General features: G+C 37.0%; 1 protein-coding gene across 1 annotated transcript in view; it reads right to left on the bottom strand.

Moving 5' to 3' along the window:
• LOC127880261 (eukaryotic translation initiation factor 5B-like) overlaps positions 1-16,978 on the bottom strand; it is a 129,656-nt gene extending 112,678 nt beyond the window's left edge. The window contains exons 1-6 of the mRNA XM_052427584.1: positions 16,807-16,978; positions 8,784-8,894; positions 7,137-7,245; positions 6,018-6,158; positions 3,129-3,593; positions 192-315 (exon numbers count right to left, since the gene is read on the bottom strand). Coding sequence (XP_052283544.1) covers positions 192-315; positions 3,129-3,593; positions 6,018-6,158; positions 7,137-7,245; positions 8,784-8,894; positions 16,807-16,844 — 988 coding nt within the window. The 5' untranslated portion in view covers positions 16,845-16,978. The remainder of the gene's footprint in view (positions 1-191; positions 316-3,128; positions 3,594-6,017; positions 6,159-7,136; positions 7,246-8,783; positions 8,895-16,806) is intronic.
• Between the last annotated feature and the right edge of the window lie 9,675 nt (positions 16,979-26,653).

Raw genomic sequence — 26,653 nt, 5'->3', positions numbered from 1 at the left:
TGTGCAAAATGGGCATGTCAAAACCGAATGTAAATGAAGGAAAAACAACCAGCTTTTAATGTATGCTAATGGAGATCACAAGTGCAAGGTCAATTTTGTTGAGCTAACAATAAACCTTTTTTTTAAATACATAGAAGCAAATTTGCCCCATATGCTTTTTTAAATACATGATTCACAATTCAGTTACCTACCAGTGTTTGGCTTGGCAGTTTCTGTTGCCGTGGCAGTTTCTGTCACCATGGTTTCAGGCGTGGTTTCCCTGTCTTCTGCTGCATCCTTGGTCTCCTTTTTGCCTACCTGCTTCTTTTTCTGCTCCTGTTCATTCATTACATTCAATGATCCTTGCTCTGGGAATACCAGGGGCTGTATTCACCAACCGATTCTTAGACTTAAGAATAAAGAAAAGACTTAGAACCAAGAAAAATGTGTTCAGTGTTTGAATATATACAGGCCTCCACTGGTGATTATGTCATGAACAAAAGGTTCTATATGAAGAATAATATAGATAGAGATGTTTACTGCAGAGTTTGACTCAAAATTAAAGAAATTATTGAATATTATAATTTAAAGAATTTTCTTTATTCTTAGACTTAAGTCTAAGAATTATTTGGTGAATACTGGCCCAGGCTTAATGCATGTGAGTAAAGTTTTATCCAAGATTAGCCTGTGCAGTCCACATAGGCTAATAAGGGACAAAACTTTCTGCCTACACTTGATTTCTGAGACTTCTTTTAAACAAAAAATTCAATAAAGGCAGAAAGTGTTATCAGGGATGATACTTCACACACATGCATTTAGCCATATATTCACAGAGGACAGCTCAAATCACACACATGCATTTAGCCATATATTCACAGAGGACAGCTCAAATCACACACATGCATTTAGCCATATATTCACAGAGGACAGCTCAAATCACACACATGCATTTAGCCATATATTCACAGAGGACAGCTCAAATCACACACATGCATTTAGCCATATATTCACAGAGGACAGCTCAAATCACACACATGCATTTAGCCATATATTCACAGAGGACAGCTCAAATCACACACATGCATTTAGCCATATATCACAGAGGACAGCTCAAATCACACACATGCATTTAGCCATATATTCACAGAGGACAGCTCAAATCACACACATGCATTTAGCCATATATTCACAAAGGACAGCTCAAATCACACACATGCATTTAGCCATATATTCACAGAGGACAGCTCAAATCACACACATGCATTTAGCCATATATTCACAGAGGACAGCTCAAATCACACACATGCATTTAGCCATATATTCACAGAGGACAGCTCAAATCACACACATGCATTTAGCCATATATTCACAGAGGACAGCTCAAATCACACACATGCATTTAGCCATATATTCAGAGAGGACAGCTCAAATCACACACATGCATTTAGCCATATATTCACAGAAGACAGCTCAAATCACACACATGCATTTAGCCATATATTCACAGAGGACAGCTCAAATCACACACATGCATTTAGCCATATATTCACAGAGGACAGCTCAAATCACACACATGCATTTAGCCATATATTCACAGAGGACAGCTCAAATCACACACATGCATTTAGCCATATATTCACAGAGGACAGCTCAAATCACACACATGCATTTAGCCATATATTCACAGAGGACAGCTCAAATCACACACATGCATTTAGCCATATATTCACAGAGGACAGCTCAAATCACACACATGCATTTTGCCATATATTCACAGAGGACAGCTCAAATCACACACATGCATTTAGCCATATATTCACAGAGGACAGCTCAAATCACACACATGCATTTAGCCATATATTCACAGAGGACAGCTCAAATCACACACATGCATTTAGCCATATATTCACAGAGGACAGCTCAAATAACACACATGCATTAAGTCATATATTCACAGAGGACAGCTCAAATCCAATTTTACTGTGACAAACATGTCTATTTACAAAAATGTATTAAATGATAGTTTGCATAATTAGGCTCTCTGCATGCAAACAAGTATGTGGTAAATGTGAATTTTACAGTAACGCTTGCCAAAGTGATCAGGAAAATTACAATTATAGAAAATTTTATAATCTCAAGGTCGCACCAGGATTACAGAAAATGACAATTAACTTCTTAGTACTATTTGGTTTTACATAGAATTTGGAGAACAAAGATATTATGAGCCTCTGGGAAAACTGGGCTTAATGCATGTGTCCACACCAGAGATAACACTTTTCCCTTGTATAGAATTTTTCATTTAAAGAAAGACATTTCTAAACAAAAGACCAGTGTAGGCAGAAAGTATCATCCCAAATTATTCTGTGCAAGCTTAACAAGATAATCTATGATGACACTTCACGTACATGCATTAAATCCCTTTTTCCTAGAACAAGGCTTATTTTATAAAAGTAAGAAGTTAATATTCTATATCAAAACGTAAATGAATTTAATAGAAGAAAAAAATTATACAATTTGCTAAGTAAATTCTGCTACTGACATATTTCAAGAACTCATCCCCTTTATCAGTTCCCAGCAATCAAAATCCATGACTAATATTCTCCTGTAAGGCCTCCCTACCTAGAGGAATGAAGACATCTTACAGTTTTTGAGAGTCAATTTCCATACTACACAAAAAATACTACTACTGGACCAATGTAAGTCATTTTTTATTTCTTATTAAAGTATGATCTATTTTACCCAGCTTGTTTTTAGTTACTGGAGATTTTCAAGATATCAATTCTGGAGTAAGAAGTTGTAATGCATTTACTTTTATTGTATACATTTTGTAAAATATGCAATCGTCAGTATAAGGATTGTTGTTGTTGTTGAACTTTGCTGTACTCAACATTATTACAGTCACATGGAAGTGGTCAGTTAACCTACACACACTCTCTGGAGATTTAAACAAACCAAAGGCACATACTTGAGCGACCCTCAGATGTGTGACTCTGAGTTAGCAGGCAGATTCTGAATTTCGTGGAGATAATTGGTAATGATGACTACAGGTTACTTAGAGGTTTATGTCTCCTAGCTAATGGCAAATATAACAAATGTGTTAAATACTAGGCTAGAATCCTAGATCAAGTGCATATATATCAAACTTTTACCAGTTTTTTCTGTTTCTCCCGTTCTTTTTTCTCCTTCTTTTTCTGAGCAGCAGTTTTTACTTTGCCACCTTCCTCCTCCTCCTCACCTTCACCAGCCTTCTCTGCTTTCTCTTCTTCCGCTTTCCCCTTGTTCTTCTTCTTCTTTTTCTTCCTATCTTCCTCTTCCTCATTTTCCAAATCTTCCATGGTGACAATCTTTGGTTCAACCTTTACAACCTCACCAACTTTGACCTCTGTGGCGTCGTCTGCCTGCACCTCTTCTTCTTCTTCTTCCACCTTTTTCTTTCTTGCTTTCTTTTCCTTCTTTGTCTCTTTGGGTTTATCTAGCTCTGCAAGGAGAACGTCCATATCTTCCTCCTCTGCTGTTTTCTTCTTCTCTTTTCCTCCTTTCTGCTTCTTTTCCTTCTTCTTCTGCTGCTTCACAGGTTCCTGCTTTTCTTCCCTTTCCTCCTCACTGGGCTCACTCTGAAAACGAAACAACGAAACATTACAAAGTATAAGTAAATCTAATGCAAACAAGGCTCTGACAGTACTGTGAGCTGTACAGAGGTCCCTACACTGCTATTGTTTTCCTTCTTTATATTAGACCCATGAAAGGCATTTTCCCAATTGAGGAAAAAATACAACATACCACATTGTTGTCCAAAAAAGAGATGTGTTTGTCAGAAACACAATGCCCCCTATAGCGCCGCTTTGAAATAAAATTTCAATATAACATTTGGCAGGTTTAGAAATCATCTCCCTTTTAAAGCTTTTTACTTTCCTTGGATTGTATTTTTTTACTTTTGACCTTGAAGGATGACCTTGACCTTTCACCACTCAAAATGTGCAGCTTTATGAGATACACATGCATGCCAAAATCAAGTTGCTATCTTCAATATTCCACAAGTTATAGCCAATGTTAAAGTTTTTGGACAGACTGACGGACAGACAGTTCAAATGCTATATGCCACCCTACCGGGGGCATAAAAATGCATACAAGGAAGGAAGGTTATACCAATTTTGTTCCCAAAGTGCATTATCTGCATGTGAAGAAATCATTTGAGCACTGAAACTGAACATATTAAAAAGATATGTTAAATAACATAAATTTAAGTTATTGTGCAATTAAGTACTCAGCAATGCGAAGACCATTATTTCAAATCTACAGATTTGTGACACAAATTTTACCAATTTCAGAGTTTAACCCACTAAGTTTTTCCAATTTGCGTGTTACCAGGAGCTTTCCGAATTGAGCAAAAATATAACAGCTACTTAATCAAACCAGCTTTGAAGTAATAAGAGTGATACATGCATAACTCTGTGTTCTTATAATAGTAATTTTTGGTAGGATATCTTTAAAGTGCATGATGAATGACAGCCTGGGCTAGCCGTTTTATTGCCACATTTGACCATTGGTGTCTAAGTGTTACCTTGACCTCTGAATTTGGTGTTAGACACAAAATGTTTTCTCCTAAAATTAAAGTGTTTAAAAGCTGTGAGTTGTGAGTATTTTTGCACCATTTTAGGAATAGGGCATGGTCCCTTAGGATTAGGAAAAATCATGGCGTCTTGACTTAAGATTGCGAAATACAGTGTTTTTGTTATTTTGCTCAAAAATGCTTCAAATTTAGAATAAATGTGTGTTTAATATTACATTTAGTAAGGTACGACTTATAGAGCTGTATGAGAACTTAATGTTGAGATCTAAATCATATATATTTTTAAAGCTTTTTTTTAAACCTTTAATTGGGAATTTTTAGGACCCATTTGGGAAAAATATATACTTTTGCCGGTTGGGAATGGGGCTGAATAATGGCCCCGGCCCCAGATTTGAAACAAAAACCGCTCTTTTATGACTGAATTTGATCCGAGAGGTAGGGAGATGAGTGTTGCATGGGACATGTTGTCTCATGATGGATTGCATTTGTGCACAGTTATTTTAAAATTAATTAATATAAGACACAGGTAAAGCTGTGACAGGATTTTCCAAGCTGTTTTTGGCAAACATGACCTTTTTTGACCTCTTAATGTGACCTTAACCTTTGTGGTAGGGAGATGGTTGTTACTTACTACACAACAAACATTTACTTTCCCAAACATGAAGCCAAGTTGTCAAGATGTGCAATGTTAAGAGTTTTAATATATTGTATGAGAACATATTCCCTGTAACCTTGACCTATAGCTGGTTGACCTGAACAATGTAAAGCCTTGTCCTTTTTCACAGGTAACCAACAAATATGAAAGATTGAAGTAAGTGTTCACAAATTATCCCACAGGAAGACATTTCATATACCAAGACCCTTTTACCTTGACCTCAAAGTTGATAGGTGTCTCCCCCCCCCCCTAAAGCGTTATCTAGATATTGTGCAGGAACTGACTTCATGTTACAAGCCTGTACAACCAGGGCCATTAACCTGATCATTGAAAGCATCTTCTGCTACTCCCCAGCAACCAGCATACCAAACTTGATGCTTGTTTGTCAAAATGTTCTCTAGTTATAACTAGAAAACAAATTGCATGTTACTACCCCCAGTTACCTTGATAATTGAGTTTTTGTCCTCAAATTAATTGAATCAACACAGGTTAACAGCATACCACTTTGAATAACTGAAGGTCAAAGTTTCATCGAGATATTGTGTGGAATTAGTCTAAGACTGACCAAACGACAGTGATTGGCCAAGCAATATAACCCCAAATTTTCAAAAAGGGCCATAATATTTATTTAGCATCTTTAAATTTCTTATCCATAGAAAATTATATACTTCATAAAGACTATATTACATTCTTCATAGATACTGCCTACAAATTCATAGACAACTGGACAAGAAGGGGCAGGGACAACTGAGGGAAAGATGTAACTTGATGTGTTTCTGGATGGAGGTTCCATTCATCTATTGTGTCACTCACCAGAGACTTAGTGTCCCCCTCATCCTCCATCATGAGCATGCTGAATCCCCCCTTCTTGTTACCACGGTTACCAGGGATGGGCGTGGCATCGTCTGCCTCCACTTCCTCATCACTGTCCATCGCCTGCTGCTTTTTCTTCTTCTGGATATCACAGATCATGGTTCAAAAAGACACGCTCTCATACAAATATGTCACATGTTTATATGATTCATATTCTGAGAAAACTGGGCATAATGCATGTGCGTAAAGTGTTGTCCCAGATTAGCCTGTGCAGTCTGAACAGGCTAATCAGGGACAACACTTTCCGCCTAAATTGGATTTTTGCTAAGAAGAGACTTCATTTAAACAAAAAATGTCATAAAAGCGGAAAGTGTCGTACCTGATTAGCCTGTGCGGACTGCACAGGCTAATCAGGGAGGACACATTTTACGCACATGCATTATGCTCAGTTTTATCAGAACACGTCTCATATTAAAACAGCAGAACAGTCCAGTGCAATGACAAAGCATTAACCCAATTAGTTTTGGACAGGTCACACTGATACAAAATATGTACAAAATGCTTCAAAATGACATCAGCCTTAAGACATTTTTCCCCCTGTATTCTTTAATTTGCTTCAATTTGTTCCAGCCTCTGTTCTGATGACCCCAGGACCCTGCCCTCTACCCAAGTGAATTGTTTCTGTCTTTATGCCAAGTTTTACCTAATAAACAGCACCACCCCAACCTGCTGATATTTGTAATAATACGTTTTTATGGCCACTTGTGCAGGTACATGTATATTTCTAAAATGCCAAAGTGCAAATAAATGCTTTAGGTAAATTATTCACTATAACATCATAAAACTCAAGAAAATTCAATTAGCTTTCTTGTTTTCCCAACATAAGAACAGCATTCAATTAATGTTGCTGAACCAGTGTGGTAAACACAACTTCTGACATTTCTGTATTAAATTAATGAATAGAAATAATTAAATGCTCTCTTCTCCGTGCCTGGAAATAATTACCATGACATAGGCCAGGCAAACCCCAAATAATGTTTGATTCAAGGAACAGTGACTCTATATTGCATTGAATGGCCTATGTCCTGTATAAGTTCCTGTTGTGGTAACCATAGCTACCTTCTCTTTCTTTTTCACAGGCACGTCCTCCACTTCCTCTGATTGGTCCTTCTCTCCTTTCTTGACGTCCAATGACATGGATGCAATTTCGTTGGCAACGTCGTTCTCCCTAGCAACCAGCCACAACAAAGGATTATATTAATAGGACAATTCTTAAGGATATGTGTTTTTTTATTAAAAGAATCTATTTACAGATGAAAACTCCCTAGCAACCAGCCACAACAAGGATTATATTAAGAGGACAATTGTTATGGATATGTTTTTTTTAATTAAAAGATTCTATTTAAAGATGAAAACGAAAAGTAGAAGAAAAATTGTAAAACATTTCAGAACAATTTAAACATGGCAACAATCAAGCAAATATCTCTCAAAACTTACAAAAAAAAATAGAAATATTTTGTAAATATTAACTCATCATAAAAGATAAACTTATAAAATGTTTGTAACATTTTTGTTCATAAGTGGGAAAAACAATATCCCTCCTCCTATGGCGTGGGATAATAACCATGGTCTGAAAGAAATTTGCAGTTGGCATGCATATGATACTGGTGTCAAATAATCATGGTTTGAAAGAAATTGGCCAATCATGCATAATAATCACCCCATGTTTTTGACAATAGGGTTTTTGTAAATTCAATAGTTTTAGTAAAAATGTTTACCCCCTTCTTTTGAGCTTAATTGGGATTTTCACCCCCAGTTTTTTTAACACAATTGGGTAATTTAGAGAATTACAGAATATAATATAATAAAAATCAACTAAAATTACTGTATTATTTATACAAATGGAATTAAAAAAGGTACCTGTACATAACAACAAACAATTACTGAATTTCCACGAGTGGCCATTTTTATTATGTCAGAAAATGAAAGTAGAAATCGGACAGGTCTACGAGTAATTACAATAATACCCCAAAGATTGATAACCGATGGAAAGACTGCCTTCTGTTCTTCATAGGATGGGATATAAACTATCAAGTACAATGTAACATTTTTGTACGGAAAATAACCAGTCCAAAATATACGCCCGGTGTTTGTAAGAATTGCGCTTCAAAATGCAAGTTTTTTTTAAAGGGAATTACGTTATTAAATTTGTATTTGTGTTTTATTCGCTTTATTTTGAATTTAATTACGTTTTTGGTTATTTTAATTGCGTAATAACTCAAATACACATGTTATCTATAGCCCTGCATATAATACTGGCGTTAAATAACCATGGTGTGAAAGAAATTGGCCCGAGGCATGCATACGATACTGGTGTTAAATAACCATGGTATGAAAATAATTGGCAGATGACATGCATATGATACAGGTGTTAAATAACCATGGTCTGAAAGAAATTGGCCAATGACATGCATATGATACAGGTGTTTAATAACCATGGTCTGAAAGAAATTGGCCAATGACATGCATATGATACAGGTGTTTAATAACCATGGCGTGAAAGAAATTGGTCAATGACATGCATATGATACATATGTTAAATAACTATGGTCTGAAACAATCTAAAAGCATATGCTACTGGTGTTGAATAACCATGGTTATGCTCTTTTAGTGATTTGGCGATTGCATGCAGTTTTTACAGTATAGTTTAATTAAACATATACATGTAATGAACATTGCTTCCTTATTATTGGAAATCTTGTGTACCAATCATCATCCTTTTTCTTGTTTTTCTTCCTGTCCTTTTTGCTCTGTTTGGCTGAAACAGCTTTCTCTTCTGTGACTTCAACAGTTGCCTCAGCTTCCGAATCCGAGTCCCTGTACAATGCAAGCAAACACTTACAGCTCTGCATGAACAAATGAGCTTTGTTCCAGGAAAACTGGACTTAATGCATGAGGGTATTGTGTAATCAGTGTTTTTTCATTTAAAATTGGGGCCAGTAGAGGGACTCATACCCAATTGAAAAAGCTGTACATTTTTGCAAAATGGGACATTTAGTTTATCTCCCATCCATTTCTGAGTTGAAATCCAAGTTGGAAATGAGTAAATATAATATTGAAACCACTTTATTATCAATTTGGAGTTTTTTTTAAAGAAACAAGAGATGTGTTCGTCAGAAACACAATACCCGCTATTGCGCCGCTTTGAAATAATTAAAAAATAAAAATAAACATCCTTTGACCTTGACAGATGGCCTTGACCTTTAACTTCCACCACTCAAAATGTGCAGCTTCATGAGAACGCCACTTTCAAAATTATTTTTTTTTACCTTTGACCTTGAAGGATGACCTTGACCTTGAACTTCCAACACTCACAATGTGCAGCTTCATGAGAATGCCGCTATGAATTTATTTTTTTGACCTTTGACCTTGACCTTAAAGGATGACCTTGAACTTCCACCACTCACAATGTGCAGCTTCATGAGAACACCGCCTTGAAATTAATTCTTTTTTTGACCTTTAGCCTTGAAGGATGACCTAGACCTTGAAGGATGACCTTGACCTTGAACTTCCACCACTCACAATGTGCAGCTTCATGAGAACGCCGCTTTGAAAAAAAAAAAATTGTGTTGACCTTTGACCTTTAAGGATGACCTTGACCTTGAAGGATGACCTTGACCTGTAACTTTCACCACTCACAGTGTGCACCTTCATGAGAACACCGCTTTGATAATTATTTTTTTACCTTTGACCTTGAAGGATGACCTTGACCTTGAACTTGCACCACTCACAATGTGCAGCTTCATGAGAACGCCGCTTTGAAATATTTTTTTGTTGACCTTTGACCTTGAAGGATGAAATTGACCTTGAAGGATGACCTTGAACTTGCACCACTCACAATGTGCAGCTTCATGAGATCGCCGCTTTGATTTTTTTGTTGACCTTTGACCTTGAAGGATGACCTTGACCTTGAAGGATGACCTTGACCTTGAACTTCCACGACTCACAATGTGCAGCTTCAAGAGAACACTGCTTTGATTTTTTTGATTTTTTTTTACCTTTGACCTTGAAGGATGACCTTGACCTTGAAGGATTACCTTGACCTTGAACTTCCACCACTCAAAATGTGCAGCTTCATGAGATACCAAATGTGCATGCCAAATATCAAGTTGTTATCTTCAATATTGAAAAAGTTATGGCCAATGTTAAAGTTCTTGGATGGACAGACGCCATATATTTGACATTTGACCGTGAAGGATGACCTTGACCTTCACCTTTCACCACTCAAAATGTTCAGCTCCATGAGATACACATGCATGCCAAATATCAAGTTGCTATCTTCATTAGTGAAAACGTTATGGCCTATGTTAAAGTTTTTGGACGGATGGACAGACGCCATATATTAGACATTTGACCTTAAAGGATGACCTTGACCTTCACCTTTGACCATTCAAAATGTGCAGCTCCGTGAGATGCACATGCATGCCAAATATCAAGTTTCTATCTTCAATATTTAAAAAGTTATGGCCAATGTTAAAGTTTTCGGACGGACAAACGCCATATATTTGACATTTGACCTTGAAGGATGACCTTGACCTTCACCTTTCACCACTCAAAATGTTCAGCTCCATGAGATACACATGCATGCCAAATATCAAGTTGCTATCTTCAATAGTGAAAAAGCTATGGCCAATGTTAAAGTTTTTGGACGGACAGACGCCATATATCAGACATTTGACCTTAGAGGATGACTTGACATTCACCTTTCACCACTCAAAATGTGCAGCTCCATGAGATGCACATGCATGCCAAATATCAAGTTTCTATCTTCAATAATGCAAAAGTTATGGCCAACGTTAAAGTTTATTTCGGACAGACAGACAGACACACTGACTGACGGACAGTTTAACTGCTATATGCCACCCTACCGGGGGCATAAAAAAACAACACTAATTTCCAAATTTTAGTCACAGACGACTTGGTTTTTTCCCAAAAGGGTCTGACCCCAAAATGATGAAATTCTTGTCATCCAGGTTAGCCTTTGAAATCTGTACAGGCTTGTCATATAAGACACTTTCCTCTTCGATAGGAGAAAGGGTAAAGTCTTGTCCCTGATTCTCCTGTTCAGACTGCACCGGCTTATCTGGGATGCCACTTAACGCACACGAATTAAGTCCAGTTTTACCAGAACAAGTCTTAATACTGAAACATTCCATGCACTGCGGCATCTACCAGCAAGTACAATGTATTTGCTTTGTTGTGATTCTGATTACCAAAACTTTGGGTTCAAATGTCTCATTTTGGGAAAAAAAAACAATTTTGGGATTTGGATATTTTCGCGTGAGAAGTCTAGGACGCGAGCTATCGATTTAGGGGCAAAAACTAAAAAATATTGCTTGAAAGTTTCTCGAAGATTTATTCGATTGACAAACGAACTGGAAATATTGCTTGGCTATCAACCCACTGTGAGTTAACGGCTGGACAGATTTTGTTGAAGTTAACTTTTTTTGAAAGGTTGTCCAATTGCCCAAAGGAGGATCAAGGGATGCTTTGGATTAAAGCTATTTTTGACATTTTTGCGGCCCGCGAAGACAGGTCTATGATAAATTCTAGTTAATGACCTTGTTATGATTCCAATATCAGAGGGTGGGGATTTTTTGTTCATGGCTCTTTGTCAATTTTTTTCTCATTAAACATGATTTTATGTGTTGATTTGAATATATAGACGAGTTAACGCGTGACGTCACACGCACCTGCAAAGTTTAGACTCCGCCCACTGGTTGGCAAAAAGAGGTGGAATTCATATAAGCGCATATAGAGGTTGACATAATCATCGTTTTTATTGATAATCATGAACTGTATCAAATATAATTTTACTATTTATGTCTGAATAAAACAGAAGCATGCGTGGAAATTCATTTTTGGAACGATAATTTTGTTGTTATTATTTGTTTTAACTAAAAACGAGCTCTGGAGTGGAACACATCTACGAGCTCGTTATGTGGCTACCACAAAAATCTCTACTAAACGCATCTTCATGTCCATTTTAGATACAAAATTTCAGAAATGGAAATTCTTTTAGAATAAATTAAATTTAATGAAAGAACACAAATAAGGATGAAAACAACCAACCAAATAGATGGCTTTTTGTTCGCAACATACAGTAACGGATTTTAACCTTATAAATATATCTGTACAAATTTACCTTGTTACACAACAAATATATTCATAAATCTAATTCTTTTATTCAATTGTGCACACCAATTTTGACACTTTTGTTTCAGCATTTGTAACCTGGTGTTTAATTGCACCATTGTTCGTCACAAGCATATTATCTCGTTATGATCGGAGACTGCCCAGACAATTACACAGAAAACATGCCGGTGTCATAAACATAGGGACCTATACTTTAATTGGGTCCCTGCATAGACCACATGTGGCAGACTTTATGATACCTCCATGTCATCTCTTGGCATATTGAGCAGTCATATTGAGCAAGCCAAATATTAAAGCCAAAATACTTAACATTTGCTTTCATAAATAATTTAACACATTAAAAAAGAAGATATTTGTCCGAAACGGATTAACAGGAACATGTGTATTTATATGTTAGCCAGTTTAATCATAATAATACAGTGCTTTATAACTTTAAATTAAAAATATTGTGCAATATTACCATTACACAATTGATGTATTTAACGCGGGTACCGGAAAAGGTAAACTCGGCAATTTAGTGTAAAGATTGTACGTTCTTGCAGTGCACGTAACACCATCATGAAACCAAGCAATCACAATGGATAAACAATATTTGCGTAAAATAAATTAAATAAGTACATAATTTATCATAAAATGCTAGATTGTTACATGTATCACTCCTTATTACTTGTTAAGAGATTTCAATATACATGCAAAGACAGTTCAATTTGCACAAGATGCAGGTTTTATTTCCATTTGTATATTAAAATTTATTAATATTGTAATTCAATGGAAGCGAAACGAAAATTCATTCTATGGAAAAGAAAATTACCACAACATTTAACGAGTGTAACGTATTCTGTTTTTTATGGCTTTGTTTTATAATTGATTAAATGCACCTCTTATAATACACTTTCGATCGCTGATGAACAATAACAATATCCACACCGTTTATAGTTATAATCAAATTAATATATGTTTTATAAGTTTTGAAATATCATTTTTAAAGTCTTACTTTACAAAAGAATACGAGTAATTTATTGTTTTGTTGTGTGGTATTGTCAGTATTTAGTTTTCCGACCACTTTTACTCCGATGCTAATAACTTATTTGTATTTTATAAAGAGGAAATTATATATATGAATATACATTTATTTGTACTAAATATGATATATTTGCACTATTGTTTAAGAGTTGTAATGTTTATTTCGGATTTTTTATCGTTTAATTGACTAAACAAAAGCCCTTTTTACATGTTTTACGTGACTGTAACCATGCAGTGTTTTTGCCAACCAGTCAGTGTGCATGCGTGGAAAATCCAGAATGTAAACAATAACAATTAACTTGTCTATTGGGCTCCTAAAAAATAATACTATCCAGGGTACGTTACTTGGTTACTGGAGGTTTCGGCGAAACACCAGTTCGGCGAATTGATTATAAATAGTAGGTGTTAAACCTGTTCGGGGAAATGATTTATTGTTGATTACGCCTTTACATAACTACTTAATAGGTGTCAGCGTTTTTTTTCCTTCTTTAACTAGTACCGGGGAACGGTACCTTTCCCAAAGCCTACCGGAGGCTTCCCAATTTTAGCACCGGACCTTTCCCAATCTCGATATCTACCGTTCCGAACGATTTTAGGTGCCGTTCCCAATAGCCAGTGCCTTTTATTTTCGCTGGAAATACCTTTTGATATTGTCGAGCCTTTCATTTTCGGCCATTTATTTTCGCCGGACATTGTTGCGTAGAAAGTAAACAAAACTTTTCAAATGGGGCGCAACTCTAACCGCTGTGTAAAATGTGAATGGATTACATAACCGCGACGAGTGATCGATATTTCCCGTGAAAGAATTCCATCGCTAAGACCAGTCTTCCTTACATCAATAAACTTTCTCAACACTAATTTTTCGTTGACATTAAAAAAAAACGTAACCGTATTGAGTTAAATGCGCATATTACTTCTATGTATAGTTTTTAAGTGTTAAATCCGGACAGTAACTATTCGGATACGGATATAAACAAATAAAAGTTTAACATAAAATTAAAAATAATGAGACATGGGTGTAAAATCCTATAGTTATTTACAACATATACATAAGCATTTAATGGCAGATGATCTTAATATCTTATTTGATGATTTGAAAAAAAATCAAAACAAAATATAAGACTTACCTTTGAAAATTATTGTTAAAGCATTCCACTCTAAAAACTCATTTTGGTTACGTGTGACTATTCTCACTGTCTATTGTTAAAAGATGTCAAACCAGTACAAGATTCATTGTTGTTGTTTTTGTTTAGTTTTTAAGTTTTTAATTTAACTCACATGAAACATTGCAGGGCTTGTAAGACTTTTAAGGGCTAAAACAAAATTATTAATATTATTTTTTATGCAACCTCAGTGCTTATGCCTATCACTGGAAGATATTTTTTTCCAATTGACGGGCACATCCTAACTGAAGTGGCAATAACACAATTTTCACATGACTGTATTGACATGATACGATAGTCAAAATATCATAACCGTACTGTAGTTTTTCTGTCAAAACCTAGAGTTTAAAATGCTTTGTGATGCAGAATATAGCCCCTAATGATAGATAACATGCATTTTAAAGGTTCCCAATTCATCAATTTTGCGACTCGAATTTTTCCCAATTCATTGATTTCGCGACTCATTTTTTTCCCAATTTGAAGATTTCACGACTCGAAAAATTCCCAATTGTAGGGGTACAGGTACCTTTCCCCTTTGGGGAAAAAAAACGCTGGGTGTGAATAGATCGATGTACAGCATTGCTATCACATTCAAATTGTCGGCGAAGTGTTAGCAAACACTATTGTGTTGCCCATTAGCAGATCAATTACTATTGTAGTTGATTGCTCAAATCAGCGCACAAGGAGCAATTAAACAGTATGCATGAGTATTTAATCGTGTGAATAAAACAAAGGAAAAACAGTGTGTAGTGTAATATTTTATTGAAATACCTTTTAACAATTGTTCAATAGGTTCATTAACACAAATTTACTTGCAAGTGATTATAAATAAAAAATAGTCATAATTACCTTATTTACTTATACATTTCACCATTATATATGCAATGACATGACAACACCTGAAACACTTGGAATACACAATATTTATATGCATTTACACATACACATGTACTAAGGCAATCATGTACTAAGGCAATCAATTCGCAAATGATACAACACAGACAATTCAATATACATGAGAGCATAGCTTTAAACAATTTTCGTCGTGGATGGCATCAGTTGTTCTGATCTTAGTTTTTTATATGCCCCTGGATCTGCGGGATGTGTATGTCCATTTAGACTGGCTGTAAACATGTCGCCAAACTGTTTTACACTAGCGAAGCATGTTACTTGTTTATTTCTCACACTACATGTCCAGTACGTTCTTCCACTTTGTGTCTTCCTTGCGTTGTATGTGTAGCCGTCACTGCTCACGAGTAGTCGACCACCACGCTTTCTGCCACTTTCCACTACTTCGTATGTTGTTGGTACTGCGTTGAAACTGACATCATCAAGTGTTCGATCGGGTAGTGATTCATCAAGCGACACATGTGGTCGCTCAATATTTCGGTTCGATATATCGAATGACTGGTCATCTATGGTATTTGACGCTTCTTCCATCCTATCCTCTTCTGGTTCTACTACGTCTAAGTCACCATCAGATCGGACAGTGTATGTTTGGGACAGTTCCCGGATTGGAGAATTAGGGATACTTGTATCAGAGGGTATTTCATCATACACTGTTGTTGACGACAATTGACGAACCTCACAGTCCAAATTACAATCTACACAAGACCACTCCATGGTCAGTTGTCCACTTGACATCAAGCGGTACTGCTCAGATGTAATACCGGTGTCGCATTTACGATGCTGCCACCGACCACAACCATCACAACTTACGGCTTGCATAGGCCGAGTCACATTTTTCAAGCATTTTATACAAGGGTATTCATTCGCCATGAAAGCTAGAATAAAACATAAGTGACCATGTCGACCATTTATAGTAGTCAGCATAATATGACATTCATCACTAGATATCAAACTGTGAGCTGTTTTCAGGTGTTGAAATTTGACAGCCTCACTTGAGCCAAGCGTTCTTTATAATAAGTGTGAAACAATATCGCTAATTAAAATATACAATTTGAATGTGATAGCAATGCCGTACATCGATCTATTCACACCTATTAAGAAGTTATGTAAAGGCATGATAATATATAAATCATTTCGCCGAACCGGTTTAACACCTACTATTTATATTTTATAATCAATTCGCCGAACTGGGGTTTCGCCGAAACCTCCATAATTCTGTTACATCCACCTGTGGCTCTGACAACAAAATGTATAATAACCTATCTATCTATATATACTGCTAGTCGCCAACAATTAGCATTACAACCATTCACAAAAACATTAAACTGACCATAGGTTTGCTCCGTGTAACCCATGATGTCAGAAATACAGATTTTGTCATGGAGAGGCTAAATAAAACAACAACAACAACGTTATCCAATTTCTAATTTTCAATCTATTAAAAAAACTTTTTAAATATATAAAGAGGTATCACTTACACGTCTTTCGTCTTCGACTTATTTTTTGGTTTGCCCATTATTGTCCCCGATTTTCTATTTATAAAACTTGCTAAGATATTTCACAATCGAAAGAAACTTTCAGCATATGCCTGGTTTTTTCGTTGACTTTACAGCATGTACTTTTTTATTTCCGGGTCATGATGTCGAGTCGTATCGGTCATTACGGTAGAAGTCAAGACGGCCCATGTTTCAGACGAACCCATTATAATCTGACATTTACATTCTCACCAAAATCATAGATGAGTAAAAATGCATAAACAAAATTGTTGTTAGTTTGACGTATGTGTATTAATTTTTGCTTTATTGTTATTTTGACGATGAGCTGCACATGCTTAGGCCGTAAATAAACTCTTATGTTTTGTTATGTTCTGTTCTGTTGTATAACTACATGGTCGCGTCAGTGCGTTAGTATTGTGATTATAAGTGCTATATTATTTATAACTTTATAATTGTTAACCATAAGGTACCATCTGCACATCTGCCATATATATTACTTTGCATGGTCATCTGCTTCAATATTTTCAGATTTATTTGAATGTCTACGATCTGGGATTTGTCAGTTTAATTATCCCCACGCTTTTTGAAAAAAAGGTGGGGATATTGTGGTTATCTCCGCCGTCCGTCCGTCCGTCCGTCTGTCCGTCCGTCCGTCTGTCTGTCCGTCCGTCCTGGCCACTATCTCCTCCTACACTCAAAGCACTAGAACCTTGAAACTTACACACATGGTAGCTATGAGCATATGTGCGACCCTGCACTATTTGGAATTTTGATCTGACCCCTGGGTCAAAAGTTATAGCGGTTGGGGTGGGGCCGCGTCAGAAATTATCACTCATTTTTTTTAGGTTATTTTACATTTACTTCTTTATTTCTACACCGATTCACTTCAAATTGATACTGGACCTCCCTTATGACAATACGTTCAATCTCAACCATGCATGGCCCCATTCCCAACCCTGGGGCGCCCCGCCCACATAGGCCACACCCACCAAAAATTTCCATTTACTATAATTTTTTCATTTCTACACGGATTCACTTCAAATTGATACTGGACCTCTCTTATGACAATACGGTCAATCTCAACCATGCATGGCCCCATTCCCAACCCTGGGGCGCCCCGCCCACATAGGCCACACCCACCAAAAATTTCCATTTACTATAATTTTTTCATTTCTACACGGATTCACTTCAAATTGATACTGAACTTTTGTTATGACATTAGGGTCAATCTCAACTATGCACGGCCCCAATCCCAACCCTGGGGCGCCCGCCCACATAGGCCACACCCACCAAAAAATTCCCATTTACTATAATTTTTTCATTTCTACACGGATTCACTTCAAATTGATACTGAACTTCTCTTATGACATTAGGGTCAATCTCAACTATGCATGGCCCCATAACCAACCCTGGGGCCCCGCCCACATAGACCACACCCACCCAAAATTGCCTTTACTATAATTTCTTCATTTCTACACCGATTCACTTCAAATTGATATTGAACTTCTCTTATAACAATACAGTCAATCTCAACTATGCATGGCCCCATTACCAACCCTGGGGCGCCCCGCCCACATAGACCACACCCACCCAAAATTGCCTTTTACTATAATTTCTTCATTTCTACACCGATTCACTTCAAATTGATACTGAACCTCTCTTATGACAATACGGTCAATCTCAACTATGCATGGCCCCATTACCAACTCTGGGGCCCCGCCCACATAGACCACACCCGCCCAAAATTGCCTTTTACTATAATTTCTTCATTTCTACACCGATTCACTTCAAATTGATACTGAACTTCTCTTATGACAATACGGTCAATCTCAACTATGCATGGCACAATTACCAACCCTGGGGCGCCCTGCCCAGATATGTCACACCCACCCAAAATTGCCTTTTACTATAACTTCTTCATTTCTACACCAATTCACTTCTAATTGATGATGAACTTCTCTTATGACAATACGGTCAATCTCAGCTATGCATGGCCCCATTACCAACCCTGGGGCACACCTAGGTCAAACATTCGGCGTGGGGATACGCGTCGGCCTCTGCCGCGCCATTTCTAGTTACTAATGAATTATTAAACCGGTTAATCTAGCAATATGTTTTGTATTGCTACACCCTCTGCTGTTATCTCACATCCCTTATATTACATCCTCTTTTATTTTCGAGTTATTATCATCTTTTAACCTCAATGATGCGTTGTTTCTTAATGCATAAACAGGCCGACTAAAGATCGGAAGTTCCATATAATGATTCAGTAATTAAATCATTGCACGCACTGGGATATTTCAGATCCGACTGATATCTCTCCATTGTGCGGCTTTTTGGATTGTATCAAGAAAGTTGTAGGAACAACATATGCGAAGATTTAAATTAAAATACGGGCCATACATTTATAACTCATGCAGTAAATTTTGCTTAAAAGAGCACCATCGAAAAATTTATATTTTATTGTATTTATATAACATCTTATTCAAATAAAACATACTTATAGATATAACACTCAGAATTAAACTATTAACTATTATAAACCAAACTAAATGTCGGGAACTAACTGTTATTTTCACCCAGGTAGGTTGAAATATATATTAATTTACCTTCTTCTTCTTCTTCCCAATAATTGCAGGGCTCCTCTGGAGCATCGACACAATTTGACTATTGAATGCGTCTTGGGCCTGGGAAGAACCAGTACTTAGTGTCTTTGGGGGGAGATCTACAGAACACTCCCACAGTGGGGATCGAACTGTGATCTTCCGATCGCTAAGCGAACACCATATCCACTACACCACGGCGATCTCAACTGACTGACAAGTTATATAGCAACCAAAATAACCGATTTTGTCCAGTAATGAAATCAATATGTTCTCGTACGTTAGTCAGATGCTTTGTCCCGAACATATTCTGTTACAGAACTTTCCGCATTTTTGTCAGTATTTTTTTAAATGTTAAATATCTTGTACTGTTCTTAAAGCAATTACTTATTTGATTCAACATGGGATATTTTGAGTCTCAAACCATTATTTAAAGTGTTCGTTGCGGTGTTAAAATATCGCTTTAAATTATTAACTTGACAGTTACCATCTTTATATAAATAACTTAAATAAATAGAGGATAGTTGTTGAATTTGGTTAAATGTAGATTTTGTTTAAAGTGACGAGTGGTCATACAAATTATATTTATTTCTATGATAACGATTGAATAAAAATCGATATTCCACCAAACCCAACACAATTTCTTTTTATTTTAAGCTTACAAATGATCCAACACCAGTGCAGACATCCCAATGAACGGCGATAAGCTAGCAGAAGTGACCAGCTTCAAATATTTGGGCCCAACCCTGTCCAAGGATGGTACCAGAACCGCTGAGATCCGAATACGAATGGCATGGCGACCGCAGCGATGGCCAGACTGAGCAGGTTATTGACAAGCAATTCCATCAGCTACGCCACTTCAAATTGTCAAAATTAAAGACCTTGCTCATTTCGTTGATTATCCGTAACAGTGTTCCGACTTATAAACAAAAAATATGAAGCGTCGCTAGTCATCCGCATAGTCACCGTTCGTCTCTCGGCGGGCGCATTCCGAGTATAGCATCGTGCAAGGGACCTAGGTTTGACGCATGATGTTCGCACGTTGCCCTCTCGAATGGTGCTTGTGTAACATAACAGACATTTAGGGAATTTTTGAATTAATATAATAATTGAAATTTGTATCAACGCAATAAACTATATTCCATACAATCTTCAATAGGCAGTCTAGCCTAGATCAACATTATATATTGCCTCGATAAGTAACGGACACAAGTCCTTGTTTACCTTGTTTGTCAAAACATCGTTCAATTCCGTATGTATTCGTTATGTGTCCCTTTTATACGTTATAATATACGTTGCAAATTAAAGACAATTAAGTGACTGTACACACGGCCAATCAGAATTGCACACGTAACAATCACAGGTGGTAAGCGTGTGGCTATGATACTAATTAGTGAAACATCATTTGAATGGTAAATAATCATATTATAACGAAAAATCAACTGTTCTGAAAAAATAATTTCCCTTTCAAAACATGTACATATATAACAAGGTATTCAACTCGAAATCACCCGAAAACAGGGTGCATCGCTTTGAACAGCCATTACTTCGTCAATCGATCAGACCGGGTCTAAGACAGAAATCTTCTCGGGGTAAAGGGCCTTTCACTGCAAAGTTCACGGACCTCGATATCATAATTCAACTAGAAATGGCGCGGCAGAGGCCGACGCGTATCCCCACGCCGAATGTTTGACCTAGGTGTGCCCCAGGGTTGGTAATGGGGCCATGCATAGCTGAGATTGACCGTATTGTCATAAGAGAAGTTCATCATCAATTAGAAGTGAATTGGTGTAGAAATGAAGAAGTTATAGTAAAAGGCAATTTTGGGTGGGTGTGACATATGTGGGCAGGGCGCCCCAGGGTTGGTAATTGTGCCATGCATAGTTGAGATTGACCGTATTGTCATAAGAGAAGTTCAGTATCAATTTGAAGTGAATCGGTGTAGAAATGAAGAAATTATAGTAATAGGCAATTTTGGGCGGGTGTGGTCTATGTGGGCGGGGCCCCAGGGTTGGTAATGGGGCCATGCATAGTTGAGATTGACCGTATTGTCATAAGAGAGGTTCAGTATCAATTTGAAGTGAATCGGTGTAGAAATGAAAAAATTATAGTAAATGGAATTTTTTGGTGGGTGTGGCCTATGTGGGCGGGCGCCCCAGGGTTGGGATTGGGGCCATGCATAGTTGAGATTGACCCTAATGTCATAACAAAAGTTCAGTATCAATTTGAAGTGAATCCGTGTAGAAATGAAAAAATTATAGTAAATGGAAATTTTTGGTGGGTGTGGCCTATGTGGGCGGGGCGCCCCAGGGTTGGGAATGGGGCCATGCATGGTTGAGATTGACCGTATTGTCATAAGAGAGGTCCAGTATCAATTTGAAATGAATCGGTGTAGAAATAAAGAAGTAAATGTAAAATAACCTAAAAAAATGAGTGATAATTTCTGACGCGGCCCCACCCCAACTGCTATAACTTTTGACCCAGGGGTCAGATCAAAATTCCAAATAGTGCAGGGTCGCACATATGCTCATAGCTACCATGTGTGTAAGTTTCAAGGTCCTAGTGCTTTTAGCGTAGGATGAGATAGTGGCCAGGACGGACGGACGGACGGACAGACGGACGGACGGACGGACGGCGGAGATAACCACAATATCCCCACCTTTTTTTCAAAAAGCGTGGGGATAATAAAACGTATAAAAAAAATTCTTACCGTGCTTTCCGTTGCATTAAGCATAAAAACTAACTGCCCAGCGCCGTTTGAAACCTTTGTTTACATACATTTCAACTAACTGACATTTTAAACTTACGAGGGATTTCATTGGTCCAATGCGAAGGTGTGTCTTTACATTCATGAATCCTTTCTGATCGCTGTCAAGTAGGTCCCGCGAATTGTGTATCGTTTATTTCTTAAAAGTTGACCCAGCATGTGTAGCAATATAACAAGTTATATACATTTCCAGAAAGGAAATACATTTCTGCGTTGAGTAAGACCGGGTTCATGAAAATCGCTGCAAAATTGATGAAGTACTGGCTGTTCAAAGCGACGCACCCTATTTTCGGGAGATTTCGAGTTGAATACATTGTTATATACATATTTGATAGTGATTTTTTTCAGAAAAGTTGAGTTTTCGTTTTAATATAATTATTTATCATTCAAAATGATGTTTTCACTAATCATTATCATAGCCACACGCTAACCACCTGTGGTAACAATCGACGGTTTCGTTCTTTATATCTGTATTAGTAAAATCAGTATCACGCAAGCAGCCGGATAGAAAGAATACAATTTGTTGTTTTGTAGCGCGTCGGCTTCGGCCGTTACGCCGCTTGTTGTTCAGAATAATTTCACAAACATTTGAAAATGTTGTTTTGTGTTAATAAGCAGAAATAAAACGTCAAGAGATCTGAAATGGACTTTGTCTACGTTTATCTTATTGCGTTATCCACAATTTTAAACTACTTTACATTTGCGCTAATATCTGTTACTTCTGTTTCGGAGACCTTGCGATCGTGTAGAAGGCTTGAGGTCGACGAAGATCCGGTTTTGGACAAAAAAATAAAAAATCGACGCAAGCTCGAGATAAGGTCGACGCAACCTTGTTGTGACCGAGGCTTCAGTTAGACCTCTGTGCATTCTGTACACAATTTTCCTCTGTTCACATAACGCTGGCGGAGCAGGCCGTGACGGCCGAAGATCCATTTGTAACTACAACTGAACGCTTTGTCAAAGAAAAAGGGCCTCGACAACTTATGCTACAATTTGATTTTTGATACACACGTGTGATCTTCAAAGTACCTTGAGCGGTAAAAACCGACAAGCACGTAAAAACATGTAAACAATTTGTTGCATTATTTGAAAAATTATTCAAATGCATGGAAAATCGCTTAATTGAATAATTCTTGAAGTATTATTATACTCAAAAGTTACCAAGTCGTGAGAATGAGTAACTAAGTCATGATAAATAAAACATTAACATGTCACACTGGTGTAACCCAAGTCATTTTCTAGGGAGTCCAAACATTTATTCCTCCACTGAACATTTCAAGTCCTAGTTGTAAAGAACTTCTATGTAAGCTTATGATATGAGCATGTTTCCATTGTAACCGAACCACAGAGGTCTCCCAGTTAGATTGTCGTCACTGTGGTGTTTAATGTCATTTTCTCGCTTTAAACGTTCATTGTTTAAGAACTCATTGGATGAAAATTACCATTAATCAAATTAATATAATGAGAAAAATACAAAATGACGCAATTGCAGTGCGTTAACGTTATTAGTCCCGTATAACGGCTGATTTTAAACATAATTATGTTACGAGAAGTACTCCCTTACCATATGCAATTATTGAGTATTATTCTTTCCACAGAAAGTAAAATTGCTGTGGGGAAACCACAATATAATTTTACATGCCACACATTACCCGGTACACCTATTGGCATCCTGCCAGCTAGGTTAGTTGGTAGAGAGCTGGATTGCCGGTTTGATTACCGGCATGGCAACATAACTTCTGCAGGGATTGCTGATGTAATCCTTTCTACGGCCTTCGCCTCCTACATCTCATTCAAGCAAGGCCGTTATATTTCACTGGCATAACTACCGGTATGTGCATTAAGTACTGATATCCCAGCTACCGGTATTCTATGAAGTGTGATTTGGTAAACTGAGCACCATTATATGACTGAAATAGTTGAAAACGGCAAAAATTCAACAAACCAACAGTCCTGGGCCTAGTCGTTTAAAATATTTCTAGGTTATTTTGTGATGCAAGTCTATAAAAAAATATTTATCACTGGGGCATGGTCAATTTTGATCACAGGTTATGACTAAACTAAATAGAGTAGAGGACCACTAGCGATGTTATGCACCAACTATTTAACAATCAACACCCCGTGGCTTAAGGAAAGATTTTTCAAGTTTTCATTTTTATATCTATTTTGAACCCTAGTGACCTAGTATACAATGGACCAGACCTATTTGAACAACTTTGAAAGAGGGTCACCAAAGGATTATTCCTTTCCACCTTCAAGAAAAAACCGTCGAAGATGGGTGATGCTCCCTAAAGTTTTTTTTGTCACAATATTGCACTATATATTCAGATAATAGGAAACGTCTTGTCAGGGCACTGTAGTTGGGGGGACAAGATTTTTTTAAAATTGAATTATAATTTCAAAAGGCCATAACTCTGTGAACAAGAGCACCGCCTTGCGGGTGCAGACCGCTCATCTATTGTTATTTTAAAGGTGAAGGGACCTATCTCAATACATCAATCACAAAGGAGGGAGGGGTGGGGTGGAGAAGGGTGTATAGTGTGGGTGTGTGGTCATTTATTACATTATTTCCAAAAATAGGAAAAAAATGCAAAAAAAAAAAATATTTTTTTTTTGGGGGGGGGGATTCTTGGGTGGGATGGTTGGACGGTATTTCAAACATAAAATAATAAAAAAAAATTTGTTTGTTTTTAACCATGTTTAAAAAAAATGGAGGGGTGGGGGTGGGCCGTGGGGGGGGGATTAGTGTGAGGATGTAGTCATTTATTAGATGATCTTTAAAAAAATGAAAACAAAAATTAGGTAAGAGTTGTAATGTCAAAGTATCAATCAAATCTAATCATAAATAACGAAGTTATGGCAATTTTAGCAAAATTTAATAATTTGACCTTGATAGTCAAGGTCATTCAAAGGTCAAGGTAAAATTCAACTTGCCAGGTACAGTACCCTCATGATAGCATGAAAGTATTTGAAGTTTGAAAGCAATAGCCTTGATACTTTAGAAGTAAAGTGGATCTTAACACAAAATTTAACCATATATTCAAAGTTACTAAGTCAAAAAAGGGCCATAATTCCGTCAAAATGACAACAAGAGTTATGCAACTTGTTCTGTACTGTCCCCTTATGATAGTTTGCGAGTGTTCCAAGTATGAAACAAATTTCTATGATACTTTAGGAGTAAAGTGGACCAAAACACAAAACTTAAATCAACTTTTCAATTTCTAAATATAAAGGGCCCATAATTCTGTCAAAATGCCAGTCAGAGTTACATAACTTTGCCTGCACAGTCCCCTTAAGATAGTTAGTAAGTGTTGCAAGTATGAAAGCTATAGCTTTGATACTTTAGAAATAAAGTGGGCCTAAACACAAAACTTAACCAAATTTTCAATTTTCTAAGTATAAAAAGGGCACATAATTCTGCCAAAATGCCAGTCAGAGTTACAAAACTTTGCCTGCACAGTCCCCTTATGATAGTTAGTAAGTGTTGCAAGTATGAAAGCAATAGCTTTCATACTTAAGGAATAAAATGGACCTAAAAACAAAACTTAATCAAATTTTCAATTGTCTAAGTATAAAAAGGGCACATAATTCTGTCAAAATGCATGCCAGAGTTATCTAACTTTGCCTGCCCAGTCCCCTCATGATAGTAAGTAAGTGTACCAAGTTTGAATGCAATAGCATTGATACTTTCTGAGAAAAGTGGACCTAAACACAAAACTTAACCGGACGCCGACGCCAAGGTGATGACAATAGCTCATAATTTTTATTCCAAAAATAGATGAGCTAAAAATCATCCGGCCAGAACCCGCTGATAATATTCACATCTTCTCTTGGTAGTGAAGCTTCCCATAAAGTTTCATTGATTTCTGGTCATTAGTTGCTGAGAAATAGCCCGGACAAGGATTGCACTATATGTACAGTTAATGGAAAATTTCCAAGGGCCATAACACTGTAAAAAAAATCATCCGACCAGAACCCGCTGATAAATTGCACATCTCCTCTTGGTAGTGAAGCTTCCCATTAAGTTTCATTGAATTCCGGTCATTAGTTGCTGAGAAATAGCCATGACAAAAATTGCACTATATGTACTGTTAATGGAAAATTTCAAAGGGCCATAACTCTGTGAAAAATCATCCGACCAGAACCCGCTGATAATATGCACATCTCCTCTTGGTAAGCTTCCCATAAAGTTTCATTAAATTTCGGTCATTAGTTGCTGAGAAATAGCCCGGACAAAAATTGTGCATGGACGGACACACGGACTGACGGCAGACGTAGGGGCAACTATATGCTCCCACATTTTTTTGGGGGGGGGAGCATAATAAAAATCATTCAAGCGGTTCAGACGGAAGGCATTTGAAGAAAAAAATTACCAGACTCCAGGACAAGACAAAACAGTATCCTTAAAGCTCCAAATTAGCACTGCATGTGCAGATGAGCTTAAACAAGAATTGGCTAG

The sequence above is a fragment of the Dreissena polymorpha genome, chromosome 4 (genome assembly GCF_020536995.1).
Source record: "Dreissena polymorpha isolate Duluth1 chromosome 4, UMN_Dpol_1.0, whole genome shotgun sequence".
Classification (NCBI taxonomy): domain Eukaryota; kingdom Metazoa; phylum Mollusca; class Bivalvia; order Myida; family Dreissenidae; genus Dreissena; species Dreissena polymorpha.
The sequence above is the reverse complement of the archived record's forward strand: the minus strand, read 5'-3'. Positions and strand labels throughout refer to the sequence as shown.